The following is a 25,753-nucleotide window of genomic DNA, read 5'->3' as shown; positions in this document are numbered from 1 at the left end:
TGCACCAAGTTCCATTCCCCCCCCCCCATTGCAAACTTAGATTTTTAAAAATTCTTTAATGGGCTGTGGGTTTCGCTGGCAAGACCAGCATTTGTTACCCATCACTAAAAGTGGCTTGGTGGGGTATTTCAGAAGGCAGTGGGTCTGGAGTAACGTATACAACAGACCAGTTAATCCTAGAATATACAGTGCAGATGGAGGCCATTTGGCCCATCTAGTCTGCACCGGCCCTTGGAATGAGAACCCTACTCAAGCCCACACCTCCACTCTATCCCAGTAACCCCACTTAAACTTTTTGGACACTAAGGGCAATTTATCATGGCCAATCCACCTAACCTGCACATCTTTGGACTGTGGGAGGAAACCGGAGCACCCGGACGAAACCCATATAGACACGGGGAGAACGTGCAGACTCCACACAGACAGTGAACCAAGCCGGGAATTGAACCTGGGACCCTGGAATTGTGAGCAACTGTGCTAACCACTCTGCTACCGTACTGCTATAAGGATGGCAGATTTTGTTCTCTAGTGAACCAGGTGTTTTTTTTACCATCAAGCATGGTTTCATGGTCCTCAGTAGTAGTTTTCTATTCCGGATTTATTTATTGAATTTAAATGGGATTTGAACCCATGACCCATGGGTCTCCGGATTAGTGGCCGATTCTGGATTTCACAATGTCACCATCTTCTGTATATGCAGCTCTATTTTGTTAACTTGAGTTCTTAATAAATATAGTGAGGCCCCAATACAGATCCCTGTGGGACACTGGGAATCACATCTTGCCACTTAGAATACAGGTATCTGCCATTATTCCTACTCTGTTTCCTGCTGCTTAGTTAATAAAGGTGCTTTATGTTGAAAACAAGAGTTAGGCTAAATCTAAACTTGATTAAGCCTCACTTACAATATAGTGTCCAGTTTTGAGTCCTACACCTTAGAAACACTATCCAGGCCTTGGAGGGGATGTCGTGGTGAGTTGCCAGGATGGTGGTATGGATGAGGCAATTTAATTGTGAGGAAAGAGTGAAGAAGCTGCGATTGTTCTCCTAGGAACAGAAAAAAAGATGAAACAAAGATTTAATCGAGGTGTTCAAAATTGGGGTTTTTTGAAGGGATAGGGAGAAACTTCTCATTAACGCAAGTCTGTAAACAGAGGGCAAAGGCAAATTGCCAGAAGCAATGTGTTTTCCTGATCGGGTTACAATCTGGGATTCATTGTCTGACAAGATGATGGACAATATCAATTCTCCCTTTCAAAAGGGAGTTGGATTTATAATTAAAAAGGAAATGTTTGCAGGCCTGTGGAGAAGGAACAGGAGAGTGGGAATTCTTGGTGATGGAACCATCAATTCACCAGACACGTGTTTCCGATGGGAATCTAGGCTTTAATCGACTTACTTCAGAGCCAGCCTGTTACCTGTCGATGAACTCGTCGTGAACTCGTCGTGAACTCAGGCTGACTCTGGACACGGGTATTTATACAGCTGCACTAGGGGGAGGAGTCATGGGCGGAGCCAAGGGTGGAGCCCAGTACAAGTTCCTGAGTGCTCCCAGCGCTACTCCCCCTGGTGGTAGGATAGCGCTACTGCGCTTACAAAGACCGTGTGAATTAACATATATACATCTATATTACATTCACCACACTTGGTAGCTCTTTCAGCCCGGTGGAATCAGATAGGCCTGACCAAGTGACGTCCGACGCTACGCGGTTTGATGAAAGACAACTGCAGAGACTCCAGTTTGCTGTATACGGGGTCTCCCTCTGTATGGATGGCATCCTGCACATTCTCTCAGCCTATGATATCACCACGGTAGGCCAATGCTGTTCTTTCGCTTAACCCCAAAGGCTGACAGAAAAGGAAGTCAAAGGCCAAGGAACGTCTGAATAAAGGGAATAGGTTGAGCAGGTCACAAATGGAATTTGCAAGAAAAATAGCAAATATTGGCAGAATGCAAATAATATCTGGGGGGGGGGGGAGGGGGGGTTTGAATGAAATCTTTAGTATCTGAATGAGATAAGACAGAACCAACCTCTGGAAACTGAGGAAAATTCTATGTAAAATTACTTATTTCAAGTAACAGTAGCTCCAGTCCGGAGATTCAACATAATCATCTGCTTTCCATGGCCAACCCTCGACTTCACGTTCCTGAATCTGAGATGATGGAGCTGCCTAATAAGGTACTTTTGCAAAATGAGTTATTTATCGAGGGCAGACCTTCAGGTGTTCCCCCCGAGCAGGGTTATCTCATCGTACACAGCTCTTAATGTTTGTGGAAGTGATCATAAAAGCAGGGATTGAAATGGTTGGAACCAGTATAGAATTATCAAACCTGCGCAAACGACCTTTGAACAATGTAACCTGCCTCTGATGGGAAAGAAAGAACCAAGTCTGCAGCCGGATTGAGTTACTTAGCGAAGCAAAAGAGAGTCGCCTTCACCTCGAATGAAAATTTTAAGTGTCTTTCCCCTATAATCCCATTTGAGCCTGAAGATCGAAGAAGAATTTTTTTTTTTATAGATAAGTAAGTTCCAATGTTTGCTTTCTCTCCGGAAGGCCGTTCTTTATGTTTCCTTCCAGATGTAAAAATTTCAAAATACAGTTGGACAAGCTGTCTGTACTTTTTTTGCAGTAAACATTGCTGGATGGCAATTGGCAATGATGTGCAAATATCTCCAGTCTTATCTTGGAACGTGATGGTCTTTTATGCTCAGCTTCCGTTCCAGCTGCGAGAGGTTGCCAACTCAACTCCTGAGGGACAGAACCTAACACTTTTCACAGAATCACGCAGTGAAGAAGAGGCCCTTTGCCCCATCGCCTCTGCACGTGAAAAACGCCTGAGATGTCTACCTAATCCCATTTGCCAGCCCTTGGCCCATAGCCTTGAATATTATGACGTGCCAAGTGCTCATCTGGGCACTTTTAAAAAAGGATGTGAGGCAACCCGCCTCTCCCAGCATCCCAGGCACCCCCCCCCCCCCCCCCCCCGAAGGTCCTGCCCGTCACCTTGAACTTGTGTCCTCAACATGACTGACCCTTCCTATCCACCCTGTCCCTGATAACCTTGTATACCTCGATCACATCACCCCTCAATCTTCTCTGCTCCTCGATTCCCGCCTCCTTCAAGAAGACCACCACAATACCAGTACCAAAGAAGAAAAAGGTAGCATGCCTCATAGATTACCAACCGGTGGCCCTGACATCTGTTAACATGAAATGCTTCGAGCAGCTAGTCCTGAGGTGGATCAACATCAGCCTCCCAGATGGTCTCGATTCACTGCAGTTTGCTGCAACGGGTCCACAGCAGATGCTAGCTCCCTGGCCCTACAATCGACAGTCGAACACCTCAACAACAAGGACACCTATGTCAGACTGCTGTTCATAGACTACAGCTCCGCCTGCAACACCATTATCCTGACAAGACTAAAAACCAAACTTGGACTTGACCCCCTCCCTGTGCAGCTGGATCCTTGCCTTCCTCACCAACAGGCCGCAATCTGTCAGGTTCGGTAACAGCACCTCCTCCACAATAGTCCTCAACACCAGGGCCCTGCAAGGATGTGTACTCAGTCCTCTACTGTACTCCCTACACACACATGACTGTGTGCCAAGATTTAACTCCAATTCAACCTATACATTTGCAGATGATACGACTGTGGTTGATGGTATCTCAAGAACAATGAATCAGACTGCAGTAGGGAGATAGATCACTTGGTTGCATGGTGTACCGAAAACAACCTCTCTGTAAATGTTGGAAAGATCAAGGAACTGATCATCGACTTCAGGAAGCAGAGTATGACCCCCCCCCCCCCCCCCCCCCACCCATGTCTACATGAATGGCTCCGAAGTGGAGATGGTCGATAGCTTTATGTTCCTGGGGGTCACCATCACTAACAGTCTGTCCTGATCCACTCATCTTGTTGCAACAGTCAAGAAAGCTCAACAACATCTCTACTTCCTACGGAAGGTAAAGAAATTTGGAATGTCTGCATCGACTCTCACAAACTTCTACAGATGTGCGATAGAGAGCATCCTATCCGGCTGCATCACAGCCCGTTATGGCAACTGCTCGGTCCAAGATCGCAAGAAACGGCAGAGTGTGGTGAACTCGGCCAAACGTATCACATAAGTTTGCCACCCTTGCATTGATTCTGTATACACCTCTCCCTGCCTCAGGAAGGCAGACAGCAATGTCAGAGACCCCTCACACCTAGGATTTGTCCTCTTCCAGACCCTCCCATCAGGCAAAAGATACAGAAGTCTGAAGACCCACACATCCAGATGTAGGAACAGCTTCTTCCCCATAGCTGCTAGACTCCTCATTGACTCTCCCTCGAACTCATTTGTTCCCTGTAAGAACACTATTCATGACGCCTTATGCTGCTCTTGCTCATGTATTTGCTTTGTTTGGCCCTTGTTCCGCACTGTAACCAATCACTATTTGTCGCTGTACTTTGTCGATTATTCTTTTTCTCTACTATGTACGTTCCCTTGGCTGCAGAAAAATACTTTAAAAAAAATTTAGAGTACCCAATTCATTTTCCCAATTAAGAGGCAATTTAGCATGGCCAATCCACCTACCCTGCACATAGAACATAGAACATAGAACATAGAACAGTACAGCACAGAACAGGCCCTTCGGCCCTCGATGTTGTGCCGAACAATGTTCACCCCACTTAAACCCACGTAACCCATAACCCAACAATCCCCTCATTAACCTTACACTACGGGCAATTTAGCATGGCCAATCCACCTAACCCGCACATCTTTGGACTGTGGGAGGAAACCGGAGCACCCGGAGGAAACCCACGCGCACACGGGGAGGACGTGCAGACTCCACACAGACAGTGACCCAGGCGGAAATCGAACCTGGGACCCTGGAGCTGTGAAGCATTGATGCTAACCACCATGCTACCGTGAGGCCCCAGTGAGATGCTGTGAAATCTTATGCCTGGTTCGACTTGAATTAAGCTTAGAATTTCTGTTGCGCATCTTTGGGTTGTGGGGGAGAAACCCACGCAAACACGGGGAGAATGTGCAAATCCCACACGGACAGTGACCCAGGCCCAGGATCAAACCTGGGACCTCGGTGACGTGAGGCTGCAGTGCTACCACTGCACCAACGTGCTGCCCTAGAAAAGTACTTTTCACTGTCATTCGCTACATGTGACAATAAATCAATCAATCAATCCAACAAAAACAACCCAAGACTATACAGCCTCTTGTTATAACTTAAATGTTCCATCCCGGGCAACATCCTGCCGAATCTGATCTGAATGGTGTATCTGAACCACTGACTTTAGTCACTGTGCCATTGCGAGGTTCCTTTATTTCTTTTTAACCATAATCTCTGTGAATGCCAATCTTCTGTTTTTGTTCTTGCAGCTATTGAGTAATGTTTCACTCTTTGGAAAGTTCTGTTCGTCCCCATAGCATCTGAATTGTTATTTTTTTACATCTGTGCCGCACCCATATTGCACTGTATTCAATTCTGAATGCTGCCTATCTGGAAATGATTTTCAAATTTAAAACAGTATTTGCTCCTCAGTGAGATGCTGTGAAATCTTATGCCTGGTTCGACTTGAATTAAGCTTAGAATTTCTGTTGCGCATGCCTGAACCTGTCTTGCGATTTACACTGGTCCATTACTGGAAAACGGATATTTTGATTCCTGGCTGGCTGTTGGTAACGGGTCTGGCCAAATGAGTAACAAAATTGCTTCGTCGCGTATTCTAGATTTCTTGGAAATCCTCAGCAGGTCAGGCGCCATCCACTGGGGAAAGAAACAAGAGTCAATGTTTCAGGTCAATGACCATCCATCGGGACTGCCCGACCTGATGAGTATTGACAGCACTGTCTGCTTTTATTTCAGATTTCTCGCCTCTGCAGAATTTTGTTTTGTATTTTCAATTTCCTGTTCTCCTCGGTTGTCTACCAAGGAAGGATTTGGGAGAAGGGGAGGGGGTGATCATCAGTACGAACGATATGTTTGCACAACTAGTCTTAGCTTTTGTAAACAAGAAAGATTACTTCCAAATGGCAGACGCCAGCACTTAATAAAGAGGGTCATGTACATTTAGCAGTTCATAAAAACAAGCACTTTTTGTAACAGGAAAGGGCTATTTTCTCCAACAAACCCATCTGCTTGATTAGTCTTCTGCTATGATCCTGGACCAGACCCTCAAACGTTTGGTACAATCGGCTGAGGGAACAGTAACTTTTTGTTTAAAATGGACAAAGTTTGAGTTTCCTGGTACTTTTGGTTTTTGATCAAGCAATATAAGCTTTACTCTGCAAAGCCAGAAAAGTAAAATCAATTAAATATCTATCTTACTAACTTTCAGAATTAACATGAGCTACATGTGAATTAACAGGCAAACTGTGGTCAAGCACACCACACTGTGCATTGAATAGCAGCTGTGACCAAGTCAGATCTCTGATTTCTCAGTGAGCCATCCCGATGTCAGTGTCCACTGTGAGTTACACAGTCCCATTAAAAACTGTCTCCTTCATGAGGGAGTTCCAAACTTTTTACTTCTGAAGATCAAGGCTCTGAATTCTCTCAAAGCCACTCTGACTTCAGACTGCCTCAAAGCTGCTCCTCTACCAGGGTTTCAATCTGATCCCCAAGACTGCATTGTGGTGAATGTATAATTCACACTGTGTATCACTGTGTCCCTGTGGGCTCCATCTGTGAGCCGTTGCGCGGCTCTGCCCACAGGGGGAGATGAGGAGCATGTACAGGGCTCCACCCTTGGCTCCGCCCATGGCTCCTCCCACTACCAGAAGTATAAAGTGCTGCGGTCTTGTGAGCCTGCCCTCAGTTCTTCTGGTCGCAGGCAGGCTCATTAAAGTCGATTAAAGCCACAGTTTACTTACACTTGTGTCTTGAGTGAATTGATGGTCGCATCATACATTCCCGTGGATTCCTGAGTCAGGAATCACTTGAGATGCATTCCAGCACCAACTCACATGCACAACTTTAGCTTCTTGGCCAATGCCAAGCAGAAGACCAATATTCCAATGGGTTACTGTTGCCCCAACGAACTACGTCATGGAATCACAGTTTCCACTGCCTTTTCAGCTGTCCAGAGCTTCTCCTAAGCCCCGGTTACTAGGAGCCTGCCAACTGCATCACTTGTACTGCTTGGGGCCTCTTTCTTTGCACCTCCTTTCAGTGGTTTCTCTCCCTGGTGGTTCTAACTTGTGGTTTCTTCCCCGTGATCACCTCTTTCCCATGGTCTCCGCGATGGCTCCTTCCTCATCCTTCCTCTCCCTCTTTCTCTTTATCTCTGAGACCTCTCCATGTGCCCTGTCCCGGGAATCCCCTGTGATATGGATCCTGTGGCCAGGTTTTTGAATTGTTGTTTTCCCATGCCAGTGCACTGGGACTTGACCCTGGCCCAACAATGTCGTAATGCTGATCTGCCCATGTGCATCCTGCTTCCAATTCACACATGTACAGGGACACACGGGCAATATCGAGACTTGTAGTTCTCGACCTCCACTCAGGAATCAGGTGCATTTTTATTTCTTGACATGTTTGTAATCAGAAACAAATCTATTTAAAATTGTATCAAACAATATAGTTTAAAAAAAAATTATTTCACAGGATGTGGGCGTCATTTGCTAGGCCAACATTTGTTGCCCATCGCAAATTGCCCTTCAGAAGAGATGGTGAACCATATGGGGGGAGAAGGTGGCCAGAGTGAGAAAGGTTCTGCTACAGAGGGGAAGGCAGGCAGGGGGTTTGGGAATTCCGAACCTGATGTATTACTAGTGGGCGGCGAATGTGGAGAAGGTGCGGAGCTGGGTCAGAGGGGTTGATTCCCAGTGGGTCAGAATGGAGGAGGGTTTGTGCAGGGGGTCGGGACTGAAAGCACTAGCAACAGCGCCGCTCCCGATAGCTCCGGGGAAACACTCAGGGAGTCCGGTAATAATAGCTTCATTGAAAATCTGGAGGCAGTTTCGCCAACACTTCGGGTTGGCGGCAGGGTCAAGGGAAATGCCGATTCGGGGAAACCGCAGATTTGAGCCAGGGAGGTGGGGTGGAAATTTTCGGAAATGGGAGGAGAAGGGGATTAAGACGATTTGTTTTTTAGGGGTCGGTTTGCAGGATTGAGGGAGCTGGAAGCGAAGTCTGGGCTGGAGCAGGGAGAAGTGTTTAGATACATGCAGGTTCGAGATTTTAGGGAGGAAATTTCAGAGCTTCACAGCGCCAGAGTCCCAGGTTCGATTCCCGGCTTGGATCACTGTCTGTGCGGAGTCTGCACGTTCTCCCCGTGTCTGCGTGGGTTTCCTCCGGGTACTTCAGTTTCCTCCCACAAGTCCTGAAAGACGTGCTTGTTCAGTGAATTGGACATTCTGAATTCTCCTTCTGTGTACCCGAACAGGTGCTGTAGTGTGGTGACTAGGCTAGGGGCTTTTCACAGAAACTTCATTGCAGTGTTAATGTAAGACTACTTGTGAAACTAATAAAGATGATTATTATCAAAAGTTAATTTTAGGTGTGGACACAAGTCCTGAATTGGAGGAGATCAGGTGTCTGGGAAGGTTGTAGTTCCCAACTGTGGGAGGTTGCAGAGATATAGAACATAGAATTTACAGTGCAGAAGGAGGCCATTTGGCCCATTTAGCCTGCACTGGCCCCTGGAAGGAGCACTCCACTTAAGCCCACAGCTCCGCCCCATACCTGTAACCCAGCAACCCCACCCAACCGATTTGGACACTAAGGGCAATTTATCATGCCCAATCTACCTAACCTGCACATCTTTGGACTGTGGGAGGAAACTAGAGCACCCGGAGGAAACCCACGCAGACACAAGGAGAATGTGCAGACTCCGCACAGACAGTGACCCAAGCCGGGAATCGAACCTGCGACCCTGAAGCGACAATGCTAACCACTGTGCTACTGTGCCGCCCGATAAGGACGGATAAGGTGCGGGAAATATTTGAAAACAAGGATGAGAATTTTAAGAACGGGACATTGATTAACTGGGAGCCAATGTAGGTTGGTGATGACATTTGGGGAGTGGAGGGTTTTGGATAACCCTAAGTTATTGTAATGTAGAGCGTGGGAAAACTACCAGAATAACAGTGAATTAGTGAAGTCTAGAAATAACAAAGCATTGATGAGGGTTTCTGAAGCAGGTGAGCTGAGGGTAAGAACAGGCGATGTTATGAATGTGGGTGAAAGATCACCTTGGGGTCAGTTATGTCACAGTTGTTGTTCTTTGAGGAGGTAACAAGGAAGTTAGACAAAGGAGAACCAGTGGATGTGATTTATTTAGATTTCCAGAAAGCCTTTGACAAGGTGCCACATAGCAGGTTGTTAAATAAGTTAAGAGCCCATGGTGTTCAGGGTAAGATCCTGGCATGGATAGAGAATTGGCTGACTGGCAGAAGGCAGAGAGTGGGGATAAAGCGGTCTTTTTCAGGATGGCAGCTGGTGACTAGTGGTGTGCCTCAGGGGTCTGTGCTGGGACCACAACTTTTCACAATATACATGAATGATCTGGAAGAAGGTACTGAAGGTACTGAAGGTACTGAAGGCACTGAAGGCACTGTTGCTAAGGTTGCAGGTGACACAAAGATTTGTAGAAGGACAGGTAGTATTTCGGAAGCAAGGGGGCTGCAGAAGGACTTGGACAAGCTAGAAGAGTGGGCAATGAAGTGGCAAATGAAATACAATGTGGAAAGGTTTGAGGGTATGCACTTTGGAAGGAGGAATGTAGGCATAGACTAGTTTCTAAATGGGGAAATGCTTAGGAAATCAAAAGCACAAAGGGACTTAGAAGCCCTTGTTCACGATTCTCTCAACGTTAATGTGCAGGTTCAGTCGGCAGTTAAGAAGACAAATGCAATGTTAGCATTCATGTCAAGAGGACTAGAATATAAGACAAGGGATGTACTTCTGAGACTGTATAAGGCTTTGGTCAGACCCCATTTGGAGTATTGTGAGCAGTTTTGGGCCCTGTATCTAAGTAAGGATGTGCTGGCCTTGGAAAAGGTCCAGATGAGGTTCACAAGAATGATCCTTGGGATGAAGACCTTGACGTATGAGGAACGTTTGAGGACTCTGGGTCTGTACTCATTGGAGTTTAGAAGAATGAGGGGGGAATCTTATTAAAACTTACAAGATACTGCATTGCCTGGATAGAGTGGATGTGGAGAGGATGTTTCCACTTGTAGGAAAAACTCAAACCAGAGGACACCATCTCAGACTAAAGGGACGATCCTTTAAAACAGAGCTGAGGATGAATTTCTTCAGCCAGATGGTGGTGAATCTGTGGAACTCTTTGCCGCAGAAGGCTGTGAAGACCAAATCATTGAGTGTCTTTAAAACAGAGATAGATAGGTTCTTGATTAATAAGGGGATATGGGGTTATGGGGAGAAGGCAGGAGAATGGGGATGAGAAAATATCAGCCATGATTGAATGGCGGAGCAGACTCGATGGGTCGAGTGGCCTAATTCTGCTCCTATGTCTTATGGTCTTAATAGTCTGGTTCAGCCACAAACAGTAGGCTTGAGTCTACAATATTTAATTGGAGGAGATTCTATTCATCTAGTACCGGATGCCAGGCAAGCAGTCTGATAATTTAGAGACAGCGGAGGGTTAAGAAAAGTAGTGGTGAGGTAGAATTCGTTGTTGTGTGTTCCTGTGGAACCTGATGGAGTGTTTTCGGATGGTGTGACTAAAATGTATCACGTAGATGAGAAACAGGAGGCAAATGATAGGTCCTTGGGTGACACCAGCGATAATGGTGTGGGAGCAGGAAGAGAAGCCTTTGCAGGGGATGCTGTGGCTATGACTGGATGAATAATTGAAACCCAAGATCAGCCATGATTGTACTGAATGACAGTGCAGGCTTGTCAGGCCATATGGTCTATGGCGCTCCTACTTTTGTCCCCTTGCGTTCTTATGAGAATTAAAGTAACCGACCCCAGGGTGGCCAGCTCGCTTCAACAGATGATGGTGGTTGCTAATGGAAGTTGTCGCCCTACTCCCACTGGATATCAAGTATTCAGGGTCTGGAACATTGATCTCCATGCACAGGGTTGTCTGGAGTGGGGCTTGAACTCAAAATCTTACAACTTAGGGCACAATGTTAAAACTGAGCCAAAGACTCTACCTATGATGTAACATTGTTTGACTTGCCTCTGTCCCTTTTCTAATGCACACCAGTGCCTATACCTTTCATTGGCAATTGTGTTGATTTATCCACAATAATCTCTCAAGCTTTTACCTGACCTTCTGTAAGATTATTCCACTTCACACATTTCCTCTTTTGCTTACGTGCTAATTATTTTACACTTAATCGCAAATAATCAGATTTATTCAAAGATGTTCAGTGCTGAGTAATATATTTTCAATTCTATCTTTAATTTAATAAAACAATTCAAAGCACTTCACAAAAAGGTGGGTTGATGTGAACCGACACCGAACATTAGAGGAGGTGACTGAACATGTATGTTATCAGATATTTGAAGATAGATTTAAAACATTGTGATGGAACTTGATTTATTTGTGTCATCATCAGATTGCCTGAATTTATGCCTATGTGGTGTGACACTACAATAATTAGAGGTGTTTATGATCTCTGAATTTGTGTGGAAGTTTTACACAGTTGAATAGTTTGAGTCCTTTGTTTTACTTGGTCCCTATGGAGTCCTCTAAAAACTTTCAGTATTGGTCAGGTCCTGTGGCTGAAGTTTGTCACTGCTCATCTTGATGCAGAACACTGAGTTATATGTTAACGAGTAGTTTGAATTAATCACTGCCATAATCTGAGTTTTGCAGCAATTCTAGGAATCACTTATGCAAAACTCAGCTTTCAGAGACATTTAAAATGAAGAAAGGATGGGACAGAGTAAATTTATAAAACGAATCAGACCATTTGTTACCAATGAGAAGTATAACATGATAAAACCGAGATATAAGATATATGGGTGGCATAGTAGCACAGTGGTTAGCACTGTTGCTTCACAGCGCCAGAGTCCCAGGTTCAATTCCCAGCTTGGGTCACTGTCTGTGCGGAGTCTGTACGTTCTCTCTGTGTCTGCGTGGGTTTCTTCTGGGTGCTCCGGTTTCCTCCCACAAGCCCCGAGAGACGTGCTGTTAGGTAATTTGGACATTCTGAATTCTCCCTCCTTGTACCCGAACAGGCGCCGGAATGTGGCGTCTAGGGAACTTTCACAGTAACTTCATTGCAGTGTTAATGTAAGCCTACTTGTGACAATAAAGATTATTAATATTGATTTAAACCTAATAAAATTTAGCATGGGACACTGGAGAAGCATTTACACAAAAGATTGTGACACTGTCAAATGAACTATTGAAGTTAGTGATTGACACAAAGGCCATGGCAACATTAAAGAATAGGTCAGATAGACTGGTGAACAAAAATATAATAAAAGGAAATGGGAATATGAGATGAGGAGTGCTGCTCATGGGATGGATAGGCATGATTTATTTTGTCACTGAACCTTAACAGAATTGACAAAAACAGCCACATTCAAAAGATAAATGTCAAACATTTTAACAGTGTGTGAAAATTTTAAAGATCTATATTTTAAGATTCATGATTATTCAATAATGGTACCTCCATAGGTAGAGTTATAAGTTGTTGATTTCTCAACTTTTTCAATTGTCTCAAAGACCTATCGCAATTTTTTACTAGCTTTATTTTGTAAATTTAGATTTGTAAAATTAAGCGATAAATGGTACAAAACTGGAAGTGGTTGTCAAAAAATGTATTTCAATAAATCTATGTTAACAAGGATCACAGAATGTGGCCAGTGTTAAATAGGTTACTACCCTATTTATGAGAGGTGTTAAAATGAAGATAGCTTTAACTAGATTCACTACCACAACCTAGTGAAAGGTAAATAATGGGGAATAAAGCTAGTTACAGTACAGATTTGAATAAATAGCCCTATAACCAATATGCACATAAAATTGTTAATTATTATTAAATAAAATAATAAATAAACAAATAATCTTTAATATTGTCACAAGTAGGCTTACATTAACTCTATAATGAAGTTACTGTGAAAATCCCCTGATTGACACACTCCAACGCATTGTCGGGTACACGGAGGGAGAATTCAGAATGTCCAATTCATTTTACAAGCATGCCTTTCGGGACTTGTGGGAGGAAACCGGAGCACCCGGAGGAAACCCACGCAGACCCGGGGAGAACGTGCAGACGCCGCACAGACAGTGACCCAAGCGGAAATCGAACCCGGGACCCTTGTGCTGTGAAGCATCAGTGCTAACTACTGTGCTACAGTGCCACCCTTAGGAAGGGGAATTGAGTGGAAGGGGAATTGAGTGAGACTATCATTGACAGCAGGACAGCCAATTACTCAGACAATGTTTGTGGCCAGTTTTGAACCAGGGACGTAACAAGCAGACATAATAACCACGACACTACAGAACCAGGGCACAGCCGATTTCTCCGAGATTCATAGAATCTTACAGCACAGCCTGAGGCAATTAGACCCACCGCGTTTGTGCCGATTGTTTGAAACAAGTATACAATTCGTCCAACTCTCCTGCTCTCTCTCCTCCCCATAGCTCCATGTTACTACATGTTAGCGAGAATATATATATATTAATAAAAAGATGTTTGAGGTTAAAAGCAGCACATGGGGAGTGGAAAACTAATAGGCAAAGGGTTAAATTGTTGGATCAGCCAGAAACCTTAAAGAAACCTGCACTCAGGATAATTTAATCATCTTACAGGACATTATAATAATAATTTGGAACCAACGTCACAAGACTATGGCCCCAGCTTGTCTGCAGGAGATTCATTGTTGTACCCAGAGCAGGGAATATAAACCCATTAATGCCTCATCAAGGACTAAAAGCATTATTCAGGTTAAGGGGAACATTCTGAACATGATCTGGTAACTTGCAAAAACCCATTATATGATTAAATCGGCTTCCAATTAAGGGGCTCAGGAAACATCTCTACTGATACCTCCTGATCAGACTGTATTGAATGAAATTGATCGATGACGTCATTGCTTATCTGTAACTGTGAACGAACTTAAAATATATATGCATGAAACCCCTATAAAAATCAGAACAGAATCGTGCTAGCTGAAGGCAGCAACATCTCCTGGTTCTCCTGTTGTGCGCACAGCCAACACCACGTGGTCGCAAACGGACTCTGAGCATTTCTTCCCTCCAACATTACATTAAATATTATTTTGTATCACCTGAGTCGGTTATTTTCCTCTTGCAAAACAATACCCGGCAGAGTTAAAACCCTTTTGTATTCCTTTGATTGACACCTTATTCCCTCTCAGCTGAGTAACCAGGAGACCAAATCAGTCTTTTAACATGAACCTGCATTCGATTTGCTGGTGTATGGGTTTGTCAACCATAGAATCCCTACGGTGCAGAAGGAGGCCATTCAGCCCATTGAGTCTGCACCGACCCTCCGAAAGAGCACCCTACCTACCCCCCCCCCCCCCCCGCCCTATCCCTGCAACCTCTCAACCTAACCTATGCATGTTTGGACGCTAAGGGGCAGGACCAATTCACCTAACCTGCACACCTTTAAACTGTGGGAGGAAACCCACGCAGACAGGGGGAGAATGTGCAAACTCCATACAGGCAGTCCCCCAAGGCCTGAATTGAACCCGGGTCCCTGGCGCTGCGAGGCAGCAGTGCTAACCACTGTGCCACCGTGCCGCCCCATATCACCAGAAAACTTTTGGTTTCTTTTAGGAAGGTACATGTTTAAAACAAAAACTGGCTGTTAGGTATTGAACTTCTCTGAGCTGTGGGTGCAGAGAAGGCGAATTCGATCCGCCACCGCTAGATGGCAGCTTCGGTAGAAACTGACTCCAAGCAACAGGAGCCAAGCATTCAAAGCTACTGACCCAGCAAAACCCAAACCCAGTCCTCACCAACATGGTCAAGCAAGGCGGGGCTGGAGTGACCCGTCCCATTGGACCCCCGAAATAAACACTTTTGCTCAAAACCTCATTTTAAACCAAGCTTAAAAATGTTCACCAAACATCAGGTCGTTAACGTTTCACCCAACATTGTTCCAGAAATGTCAGAATCCCAACTCGCTTCCCTAAGACATCAATACTTTAATCATCCCTGCACTGCGCACTTTGGTTTGAATGCAGGACGGCGGGGGTGGAATTCTAAAGCGGTGGCTCTTTGTGTTGGACATGTGAAAGAACAATGGAGCAGCGATGATACATTTTAAGTGAATTCTGAATGAGGTCCATCCAACAGCAACATTTCCACCTCGTCTGTTGTTGCAAAGTGCGTAATAAACGTGCAAATACCATCTTGGGACGTGGGGGTGACTCTATGTGACCCCTGTCAGCACCGACGTGTCTACCTCCTCCCCCCGCCCCCCCCCCCCCCCCCCCCCACCAAGTGCCCTTCACGTTGATGTATGTGATGTGCATCCCTGTATTTGGGGAAGCGGGCGCTTAAAACAATTCCCTTAAACTATTGCCTTAAACTTAAGGGCGAGTAAAGACATGTATTGATTATTGATGCACACTCCAGTCAGTCACAGTCCAACACAGTAAATGCAGGAGAGCTTCAGTGGGTCTGTGCGGAGTGAGAGAAACATGGGTTAACGTTTCCAGGACAACATGATTCCTAAACCCCTGTTTCACCCCCCTCCCCCCAGTGTGCTCCTGGACCTCCCGCTGAGCCCTCCCTGTCCTGTTGCTCGTTATCCCCTGTCTCCCCCCCCCCCCCCCCCCAAAGAGTTGAAACCCCCTCCGGATTATCTTTGGGTCGCGGAAGAGTGGATGTTGGGGCAGTGCTGGATGTCAGGAGAAGGAATTCCTTGGGAGAGGGTTTGTGGGGGGCGGGGGGGGGGGGATTGCTTATTTCAGCAAACCCCTCTTTCACACACACCAGCTCAGTGGGATTGAAACACACAAAAAATAAACAGAAAATGCTGGACAATCCCAGCCTATCTGACAGCATGTGTGTGTGTGTTTGTGGGGGGGGGGGGGGGGGGGGGGCAGAGAAAGACTGCAAGAGCCATATTTTGGAGTCCGTATGGTTGTGGAAGCTCAGAGAGATAGATTGAAGTGGAGAGAGAGAAAGAGAGAGAGAGAGAGACTTAGAACTGTCCCATTGCCTGACCTAGAGAGTGGCAAAGTTGTGCAAACGTGTGCAAAAAAGTTGTGCAAAAAGCAGCATCAGTAAAAGTTGAGTGAGTGAGTGAGTGCAGTGAACACACGCACACACACATAAGTCTCAGGTCAAGTTGAAGATGCTGTGGTGTGTGTTAGGAGACTCTCTCTGCATCAGGATGCACTAACTTGTCATTTCTCTCTCTCTCTCTCTCTGTCTGCAGCGTCACGGTCCAGTTCGCAGCCAACAACATCATTTCACAGGATGTGACCAGCCTGCCTTTTACCCCCCTCCCGCTCCCCTCTCAGATATATATATAGAAATTCACCAATCGATTCGTGCAGAGACGCAGTGAGCCGCTGTCGGATCCCGGAGACAGAGCTGCAGCCGCGCCGGGAAATCGACTTGCACCGAGCGGCGGCCCCTTTGAAATCGCCTCGTCTGAGCTGCGGAGATTCCTGAGTGAAGGCGAGGGAGCAGCATCCAGGGGCAACCTCCCTCATCCATCCCACACTCGGGGTGCAAAGTGAGTGAAGGGGGGTGATTGTGAAATCTATTGCTCGCAACTTGCTCTTTATTTACCCCCCCCCCCCCCCCCTCTCACCCTCCCCAAAGTTTCAGCCAACTCCTGGGACACCGGCTTACTCTGGCATCATTGGTCTTTGCTGAAACTTTCTGGGAGGCAGATGTTTCTGACAGCCTTGGGCTCAATAGTCAACCCTCTCCCCAACCTTCCACCCCGCCACCCCCACCTTCCACATCCAAAAAGGGAGCCGGCGGAACACAACCGATGGGAAGCATTCGGAGGGACATGAGAACAGACAGATGAATAAAGTGAGCTTTATTCCAGTGCCCGGAATTGCCTGTGTTTTATTGGGATTGACAGCATTGCCCTCTTCCTCTCCGGCTTGCAGCGTCCACCCTTCATCGTCAGGTCGAAGCATCCAATAAGGCGAAGCTGCCCAGTCTGTGTTGTCCTGTGCTAAACCCCTTGGCTTATTTGCTCCATCTGAATATGCCCCTTGAACCTTACAGCTAGTAAGGCCAGGCTGATTTCACTCCATTTCAACATCACTCCTTCCCAATGGGGTTCTTTCTACCACAGCTGGTACCCAATGTAAAGACAAGGTCCAGTTATTTTATCAACAGGTGATTCTGACCTCTTTTTATCTTCCTTCCAGGTCGCTGCCTTTGGCTGTTTGGGTGCGGTGGTTTGATTTTGTTTGGCTGACCATTTCTCAGACATGGGTCCTTCCCTCTCCTGGTTCCTGCTCGCCTTGGGATTGGCCTTGCTACAAGAATCCAGCGGCAGGACCTTGCTCAATGACTCGCGTTTCGACTCACTGCTGAATCGTTACCTCTTCAGGACCAAGAGGGCCATCCCCCAGATCGACAAAGACGAGATTTTGCAACTTCACAACCACCTGAGGGGAGAGGTCTACCCGTCATCCTCCAACATGGAATACATGGTGAGTAGGCGCCACAGTGTCCCAGACATAGAGAGCAGGAAACAATACATCTCTCTGCTGTGAGCAAATGGGAAGTTTTGCTCTTGTTTTAGATTATTTTGCCCTTTTTTTGGGGGGCGCCATTTAAAAACAAATCAGGTGCGGAGTGCTCTGTGTGTTTGTGTGAATGAGACAATAACCTTGAGCAGATAGATGTCATTGTATATTGTGCGATTGCTGCATTGCAATTGCTATTTCGATCATTCCAGAAAAAGCAAGGGGGTGCCCCATGCATTCCTGCCTGGGATGCCCAATGCACTGTCCTGTGGGATAGTCCATCCATTGCTGGATCAGGCCTCAGCTGCACTGCCCCACTTTCCCTATCCTTGAAGCTCCCTGCATTGGGGGGGGAAGGGGGGGGGGGGGGGGTGCATGACTTCCTCCTCTCCAAATATATGGATGGAAGCATTACTTACTTGTGTTTGGTTTGTCCAGAATGGTGGTGATGCAAACCCAGTAGGATGAACGTAGGGAAAGTGTGAAGAAACCATTATTTATTGGCTTCTGCAAGACAAATCCATTAAATCCCCCTTTATAACACCTTTTCAGTGTTGGCTCGTGGTTTTTCAAGGCTTATTTTCCCAATGTGACTCTTTCTAGTAGACTGTGGGCGCCGTTAAAGCCAGATTATAATTCACATGAAGAAGTTGGAGCAGGCAATGAATAAAAGTGCAGGGAAGAGTATTTATGTAATTCATTATATTCAGTACTGTCAATCGAGAAAACTAGACATTTTAATATTAAATATTCGGCTATTACAGCCAACCTCTCGTATTTAACCTTTCCCCGACCAGCTAAACGTATTCCTCAAATTCTTGTAACTGGAGTTTAAGGTAATTTAGATACAGAACTAAATGAATATAAAGATGAATCTAAATGAGTACCTTCATCACTCTGTGTTTTCATCTTTTAATTCAGATGTATCTCAGCCATTATTACTGCACTAAACTGAAATGGTATGTGGGAATGAATGAACAGTAAATGGAGGGGTCTATAATAATACTTAATGATGGGGCTATTATAAGAAATGTTTTAATTCTAGTTGCTGCTCCTGCCTCAGAATGAATTGTTATTTGCATGCCATTATTGAATGTATGGTGTGTTTTGTAGGAGTGGGATAATGAATTGGAACGGTCGGCCGAAAGCTGGGCCCAGCAATGCGTTTGGGATCATGGACCTTCCCATCTGCTCAAGTCAATAGGTCAGAACTTGGCAGTGCACTGGGGAAGGTAAGAATCTTGCACAGGCACATTGTCACAGCTACAACACGGTTTGCATGGATCGATTTGAAACAAGTACAGGATCTTATCATAGAGGATCCGATCATTTGGATGCACTACTCTGCATGTCTAACACTATGGTGTACCTTGTGCATCAATCAGGGGAGGAGGTGGCATAGTGGTATTGTCACTGGACGAGTAATCCAGGGACCCAGGGTAGTGCTCGAATCCCACCAGAATAGTTGGTGGAATTTTAATTCAATAAAAAATCTGGAATGAAAAGTCTAATGGCGACCATGAAACTATTGTTGATTGTCATAAAAACCCATCTGATTCACTAGTGTCCTTTGGGGAAGGAAATCTGCTGTCCTTACCTAGTCTGGCCTACATGTGACTCCAGACCCCCAGCAATATGGTTTACTCTTAAATGCCCTCAGGGATGGGTAATAAATGCTGGCACAGCCAGCGACGCCTACATCCCATGAATAAGAAAAGAAAAATTAACACTGCACTCTCCACCTCACCCATAATCGCCTGGGGGAAGCAAAATAACACAGATGAAAACTCAGGTTAAATTTGGGGGAACTAAAGGCTGAGAATTTCACCTCTGGTCCCCTTTAAGTGATCCATCCATCCATCCATGTTGCTCTGACATTATACCCTTCGTGCCATCAAACAATGTTGTCAACTTTTTCCACAATGCATTTTTGCATCTGCATTCATAATGAAAATGACCAAAGTAATCTTGTAATTCTGTAATTAACCCCGTCCACCAGTGGTGGCACTGTCTCGCCTTAGTGTTAAATCTCCCCCAGTTCCTCATCCAGTACTGCTGATGCTCCATCCAACTCCACCACCCTGCATCTCAAATTGCCATAATTCTTTGCCGTTTAACTCTAAGACTTTTCAAAGTTCTTATACTACCCATATTTTCTACAAAATATTACGCATTGTCACAATTTTGGGTGAACATTTTACCATGATATGCAAATTAATTACCCTGCAACTACATCATCTGACCAGCTGGTGGCTTTGCCTCGCAATTTATTCAAAATGTTTTCTGAATAATTTTCAAGTGAAAAATTGCCTGCCATGCTTTCCCAGCAATTACAAATTTTAAAGCTCAAATAAAGGGTTAAAATGTTGAAATCATCGCCTTTCACAGTAAAATTACATCTCACATTGTCTCTTTTGTGCTGTAGTTCAAGTTTTTAATTTGAAAACTTGAATCTCTTCCAAAAACGTTGGGATTGGATTTGATGTTTTTGCCCAGAGATTTGATTCTGTGCGCTGAATTTCAATAGTTGCAATCTAAGAATGCTCATTATACCCAAACTCCTAGAAAATGGCAGCATAGCATTGGCATTGATCCCATATTTTCCTTCAGCCCCAAGCACTGTTGTATTTTATTGAGGTAAAATTTAACATTGGATATTTCTTTTCAATATAGTAGTCTTTATTAGTGTCACAAGTAGGCTTATGTTAACACTGCAATGAAGTTACTGTGAAAATCCCCTCGTCGCCACACTCCGGCGCCTGTTCAGGTACACTGAGGGAAAATTCAGAACGTATAATTCACCTAACAAGCACATCTTTCGGGACTTCTGGGAGTAAACTGGAGCGCCTGGAGAAAATCTACGCAGACATGGGCCGAACGTGCAAACTCCGCACAGACAGTGACCCAAGCCGGGAATCGAACCTGGGACCCATCGCTGTGAAGCAACAGTGCTAACCACTGTTCTACCGTGCCACCCGAAAGGGGCGGGTGGAGATGTGAGATGGCTCTATTGACAATGTACCTGCTGTAGCTTCTCAAAAGGGAAGCCATGTGATGCGGTGGCAGTGTCCTTACCTGTGGGTGAGAAGCTCCTGATTCAAGTCTCACTTGATGGCTTTGGAAGGTATGTTCATAACATGGCCACAGGTTAGTTATCAGCCTGTTAATCCTTCCAATACCCCTCGTATCAGTTGGTAAGAGCAGGAGAGTTTCCTCGTCAGCCTGGCTGCAGAAGGAAACCGCGAACCAATGCAGTACTTTTTTAAGCCTAAACATGGACCAGTTGCCAATGCCCTCTGAGAGCATGGTACCTGAAGGAGTAGAAAACCTCAGCAGGCGTATAAAGGTCAGATAGCAGGCACAATATTACATCTCTTCCAAGCTGACGTTTGTTCAGTCTTCAAAAAGAAACAATTACGAAGACCAAGTAATTATATCACCTGTATTTTTGGATGCAGGTGTGGTTATACAGTGGTAGCCTTCTGGCTCTTGTGCGAGAAACTCTGGTTTCAGGCCCCATTTCAGAACCTAATGACCACTGAAGATACATGGCCAAACAGGATGATTATCAGCCAGAAAATCCTTCCAATATACCTGATGGCAGGTGGTAAGAACAGACAAGTTTCTTGCTCAGCCATACTGCAGAACGCAATGGAAAAGAACTGTAGTATGTTGCCAAGCATAATGATGGACCAATCCAGTGGAAGTCCATGGTTGCCAGTTCCCTCTTAGGGCATGGTACCTGGAAGAGGAGTACTTATAGACATTGGAAAAGATAGTTGCAAATTGCTTACATGCATGAGACAGTGTTTGTAACTATTATTATCACTGAGTCAGAGAGAGACACAGATTGAGGCAAGTTGAATTTTCAAAACAAACAGAACTATTCTGAAGGAAACAGGTAAGATGAGGAAAGAGACTTTTGACATCTGGCTCTCTGCCTGGGGATTGGAGTGGGGATGAACTGAATGGAGGGTTAATGATGAGGTGATTCACAGTCGTGCAAGAGGGATGGAAGCATACATGAGGCAGAATGGGAAGTTCAAAGGCAAAGAGGTGAGAGCGTGATGGTTGGTAGGAAGGGCAAGAGATAGCGGAGGAGACACAATGGAAAAAGAAGGGGAGGGGCAAGCATGAATGATTGGAGAGGGCGATTTGAAGGGAGCTGCTGAGGAGCTTCTGCCCAACCCAAAGCACACATATAGCTTGCATCTATTGGTTGTTAAAATTGGCATACCATGCCCTCCCACCCATTCAAAAGAAAAGGAGTAGAGATTTCTACTAACCTGTTTGTGATTAGCACTGCTGCCTTACAGCGCTAGGGACCAAGGTTTAATTCTGGCATTGGCGACTGTATGGAGTCTGCACGTTCTCCCCGTGTCTGCTTGGTTTTCCTCCGGGTGCTCCAGTTTCCTCCCACAGTCCAAAAGATGAGCAGGTCAGGTGGATTGGCCATGCTAAATTGCCCCTTAATGTCCAAAGATGTGTAGGTTAGGTTAAGGGATTACTGAGATAGGGTGGTGGTGTGGGCTTGGGTGGCATGTTCTTTCAGATGGTCAGTGCGGACCCGATGGCACGAATGGCCTCCTCTGCACCATAGGGATTCTCTAATTAAAAGTGAGAGAGGTGGAAGAAGAAAAGAAGAGTGAAGATAGTGAAGAGGAAGCAGAAATTTGGATATTTGTCGTGTATTAGTTATGTTACTGGACTAATAATTGAGAGAATATGGGGAGGGATTTTCCACACTCCCCGTGACGTGTTTCCCGACAGTGGGAGGTGGCCCGTCATTGGCCGGTGGCGGGATATTCTGGTGCCGTCACTGGCAATGGGATTTGCCACCGGATCCACCCCAGGCCACTGGGAAACCCACAGCGAAGATTCCCTTCTTGGTGAGACCAGACAATTCCGCCGGCAAAAACGGTTGGAAAATTCCGACCTGTTAGTTCAAATCCCAATATAGCAGTTGGGAATTTTAATGTGAACAGAATTGTTAAAAATACTGCTTTTGCTCTAAGTCATAAAAGCCCAACAGGTTCATTAATGTCCTTTTGGAGGGAAACCTATCATCCTTACTTGGCCCAGCCTGTAAATGACTACAATCCCACACGAACATAATTGACTCTTTACTGCCCTCTGTATCAAACTGATTATTTCTAATGTTTGCCAATACAAATATAAATCCCTTAAAGTTAAATTTGTTTTCCTAACAAACTCATATTTTTAGATGGATGTATAAATCCTCCCTCTTATAATGGGAACTCTGCAAATGTTCTGACCCTGTAATCAGACTCGGAGTCCCACCAGCGCTGGAATTGCAGAACTTCAGGTTTGCTTCTCAGCTCCTGAGGTCCTAAATTGATGCGAGATTTGCAACTTCAATGAATAATAACATAAAATTAAGGACAGAATTTAAGACTTTTAAAGAGGATTGAATTTTATTCTGTGCACGCCCTGTTTAAATTGGACCCTGCTTCACTTGAATACGTTATCTTGACTCACTATGTAAGTATGGGCGGCACGGTAGCACAGTGGTTAGCACAATTGCTTCACAGCGCCAGGGTCCCAGGTTTGATTCGTGGCTTGGGTCACTGTCTGTGCGGAGGATGCATGTTCTCCCCGTGTCTGCGTGGGTTTCCTCCGGGTGCTCCGGTTTCCTCCCACAGTCCAAAGATGTGCAGGTTAGGTGGATTGGCCATTTTAAATTACCCTTAGTGTCCACAAAGGTTAAGTGGGGATACTGGGTTACGGGGATAGGGTGGAGGTGTGGGCTTAGGTGGGGTGCTCTTTCCAAGGGCCGGTGCAGACTCGATGGGCCCAATAGCCTCCTTCTGCACTGTAAATTCTATCATTCTATAAAATCGTCATAGTCCCACATGACCCTCTTTGAGGATCTCCCCCCTCTTTGAGGGGGAGAGCTGGCTGGTGGTGATTTAACCTGAGGATCACCACACCTCAGATGAGGGGCAACATTGAGAAGGCGGGGCCTTCATGAATAACCTCAGCCGGTATGGGAATTGAACCTGGGCTTCTGCCTTGCTTTGCATTGCGAATCTCAGCATGCCTTCATGCGTTTAGGTCAAAGCAGCTTCCTCGAGAACCAATGCTCACAATTTATAGGGCGGCACGGAAGCACAGTGGTTAACACTATTGCTTCACTGTGCCAGGGTCCCAGGTTCGATTCCCAGCTTGGGTCGCTGTCTGAGTGGTGTCTGCACATTCTCCCTGTGTCTGCGTGGGTTTCCTCCGGGTGCTCCGGTTTTCTTCTGCAAGTCCCAAAAGACGTGCTTGTTAGGTGAATTGGACATTCTGAATTCTCCCTCAGTTTACCTGAACAGGGGCCTGAGTACATAAAACATAGAACATACAGTGCAGAAGGAGGCCATTCGGCCACTCGGGTCTGCACCGACCCATTTAAGCCCTCACTTCCACCCTAACCGAATAACCCCATCTCACCTTTTTGGACACTAAGGGTAATTTAGCATGGGCAATCCACCTAACCCACACATCTTTGGACTGTGGTAGGAAACCGGAGCACCCAGAAAAAACCCACGCAGACACGGGGAGAACGTGCAGACTGTGCACAGACAGTGACCCAGCAGTGAATCGAACCCGGGACCCTGGCGCTGTGAAGCCACAGTGCTAACCACTATGCTACCGTGCTACCCAAAGTGTGGCGACCAGGGGATTTTCATAGTAACTTCATTGCAGTGTTAATGTAAGCCTACTTGTGACAATAATAGAGATTATTATGATTATTATTAACCAGCTGTCCAGCTAACTGAGCTAAATTGACCCTAAATTGACAAGCTTGTTTCGGATTAAACAGGTATTAATGACTGGTTCACCAATAATGCGTCCTGCGAGTAATGGCTGTGTCAGATTAACGCTTCTGTTGTTTCAGATATCGTTCCCCAGCTTCCCATGTGCAAGCATGGTATGATGAAGTGAAGGATTACACCTACCCATATGCACATGAATGCAACCCTTGGTGCCCCGAGAGATGTTCCGGTGCAATGTGCACTCACTACACTCAAGTAAGTCAAATGCCCGAGAATCACATTCCGTTTGAAACAAATACACAAACCAAATAACGTAAAGGCCATGTGGTTATTGTAAAGAGCAAAATGTTTGTGTGTTCTGGTTGGGATTTACAGCACTTCTAACATTAGTTAGAAACAATTGAATTTTAACCTTTGTTGCTATATCTGCATTGCAGTGGATACATGAGCAAGGTCAGTCAATTTCAGGAGAGGTGGGACAAAAACTCAAACAATGATTAGTCAAGCAATTATGAAGCAAGACAGATTTGATTGGACTTTGCCTAAATCAAACTGATGGCGTGGGATCACACTGATGAGACGGTCTTCCACTGCTTCAGTTTGCTAGTTGCAGTATTCACTGCAGATGGCAAGGAGATTTCAAAGCTCTAAAGGGAGCTTTATTGCTCTGGGAATATTATTTTTTAACAATGCTAGTGTTTGTGGACATTAACTGTCCAATGGACCCTGCACTGATGTTAAATTTTGATCAACGTACAGGTGCTGGTTACTCTCTATGCCTGCTGCCTATATTGTATATTATGCTCTGACATTTGTGTGGGACATACGTTAACGAATATCAATCACTGATTTGAGATAGCCGTGGAAAAGAATGTGACATGCAAGTTCAAGCAGCACTATGTGGATTAAATATGATCAGTGTAGGGAACATAACACAAGGTGGGATGCCGGCCAGCAGACAGTGTGGGGGAGATACTGAAATTCTGTCCAGCTGGCGCGAGCTGCCAGCTCAGAGAAATATATTAACAGCCCCTCGCTTGGTGCTGTGCTGAGACTGCAACCTCGTTAGCAAAGTTTTTTTTATAGGCCATTACTTTACTGCCAATGATGTATAAACAACTGTCATTAGGATGTGAATGGTGTTCTAATTGTGATATCCCATTGTGAGATGAAAGCTGCTTCCAGCCTTTGGAAGCAGCCACTTGGCCAATAAACGTGGGCTTGGTGTTTACTGTGACTCGCAGTAAATTTCACAGGAGCTGTTTCCTATAGGGCCGGGTACTAAATCTTAAAATGATTTTTTCCTGGACATCCTGCAGTCTCCCTTTGGGCAGAGGTG

At 45.4% G+C, this 25,753-nt stretch overlaps 1 protein-coding gene across 2 annotated transcripts in view; it reads left to right on the top strand.

Annotated features, from left to right (window-relative positions):
* Positions 1-16,069: 16,069 nt before the first annotated feature.
* LOC119971138 (cysteine-rich secretory protein LCCL domain-containing 2-like) overlaps positions 16,070-25,753 on the top strand; it is a 58,418-nt gene continuing 48,734 nt past the window's right edge. Inside the window, exons 1-4 of one of the 2 annotated variants that reach the window (XM_038806311.1) lie at positions 16,070-16,656; positions 17,312-17,599; positions 18,749-18,867; positions 24,537-24,669. In XM_038806311.1, coding sequence (XP_038662239.1) covers positions 17,375-17,599; positions 18,749-18,867; positions 24,537-24,669 — 477 coding nt within the window. In that variant the 5' untranslated portion in view covers positions 16,070-16,656; positions 17,312-17,374. Of the gene's footprint in view, positions 16,657-16,833; positions 16,965-17,311; positions 17,600-18,748; positions 18,868-24,536; positions 24,670-25,753 lie in introns of those variants that run through there. The other variant, XM_038806312.1, reaches the window with a different exon arrangement.

This window comes from Scyliorhinus canicula, chromosome 9, assembly GCF_902713615.1.
Source record: "Scyliorhinus canicula chromosome 9, sScyCan1.1, whole genome shotgun sequence".
In the NCBI taxonomy this organism is placed as follows: domain Eukaryota; kingdom Metazoa; phylum Chordata; class Chondrichthyes; order Carcharhiniformes; family Scyliorhinidae; genus Scyliorhinus; species Scyliorhinus canicula.
This window is presented reverse-complemented; position numbering and strand designations above follow the sequence as displayed.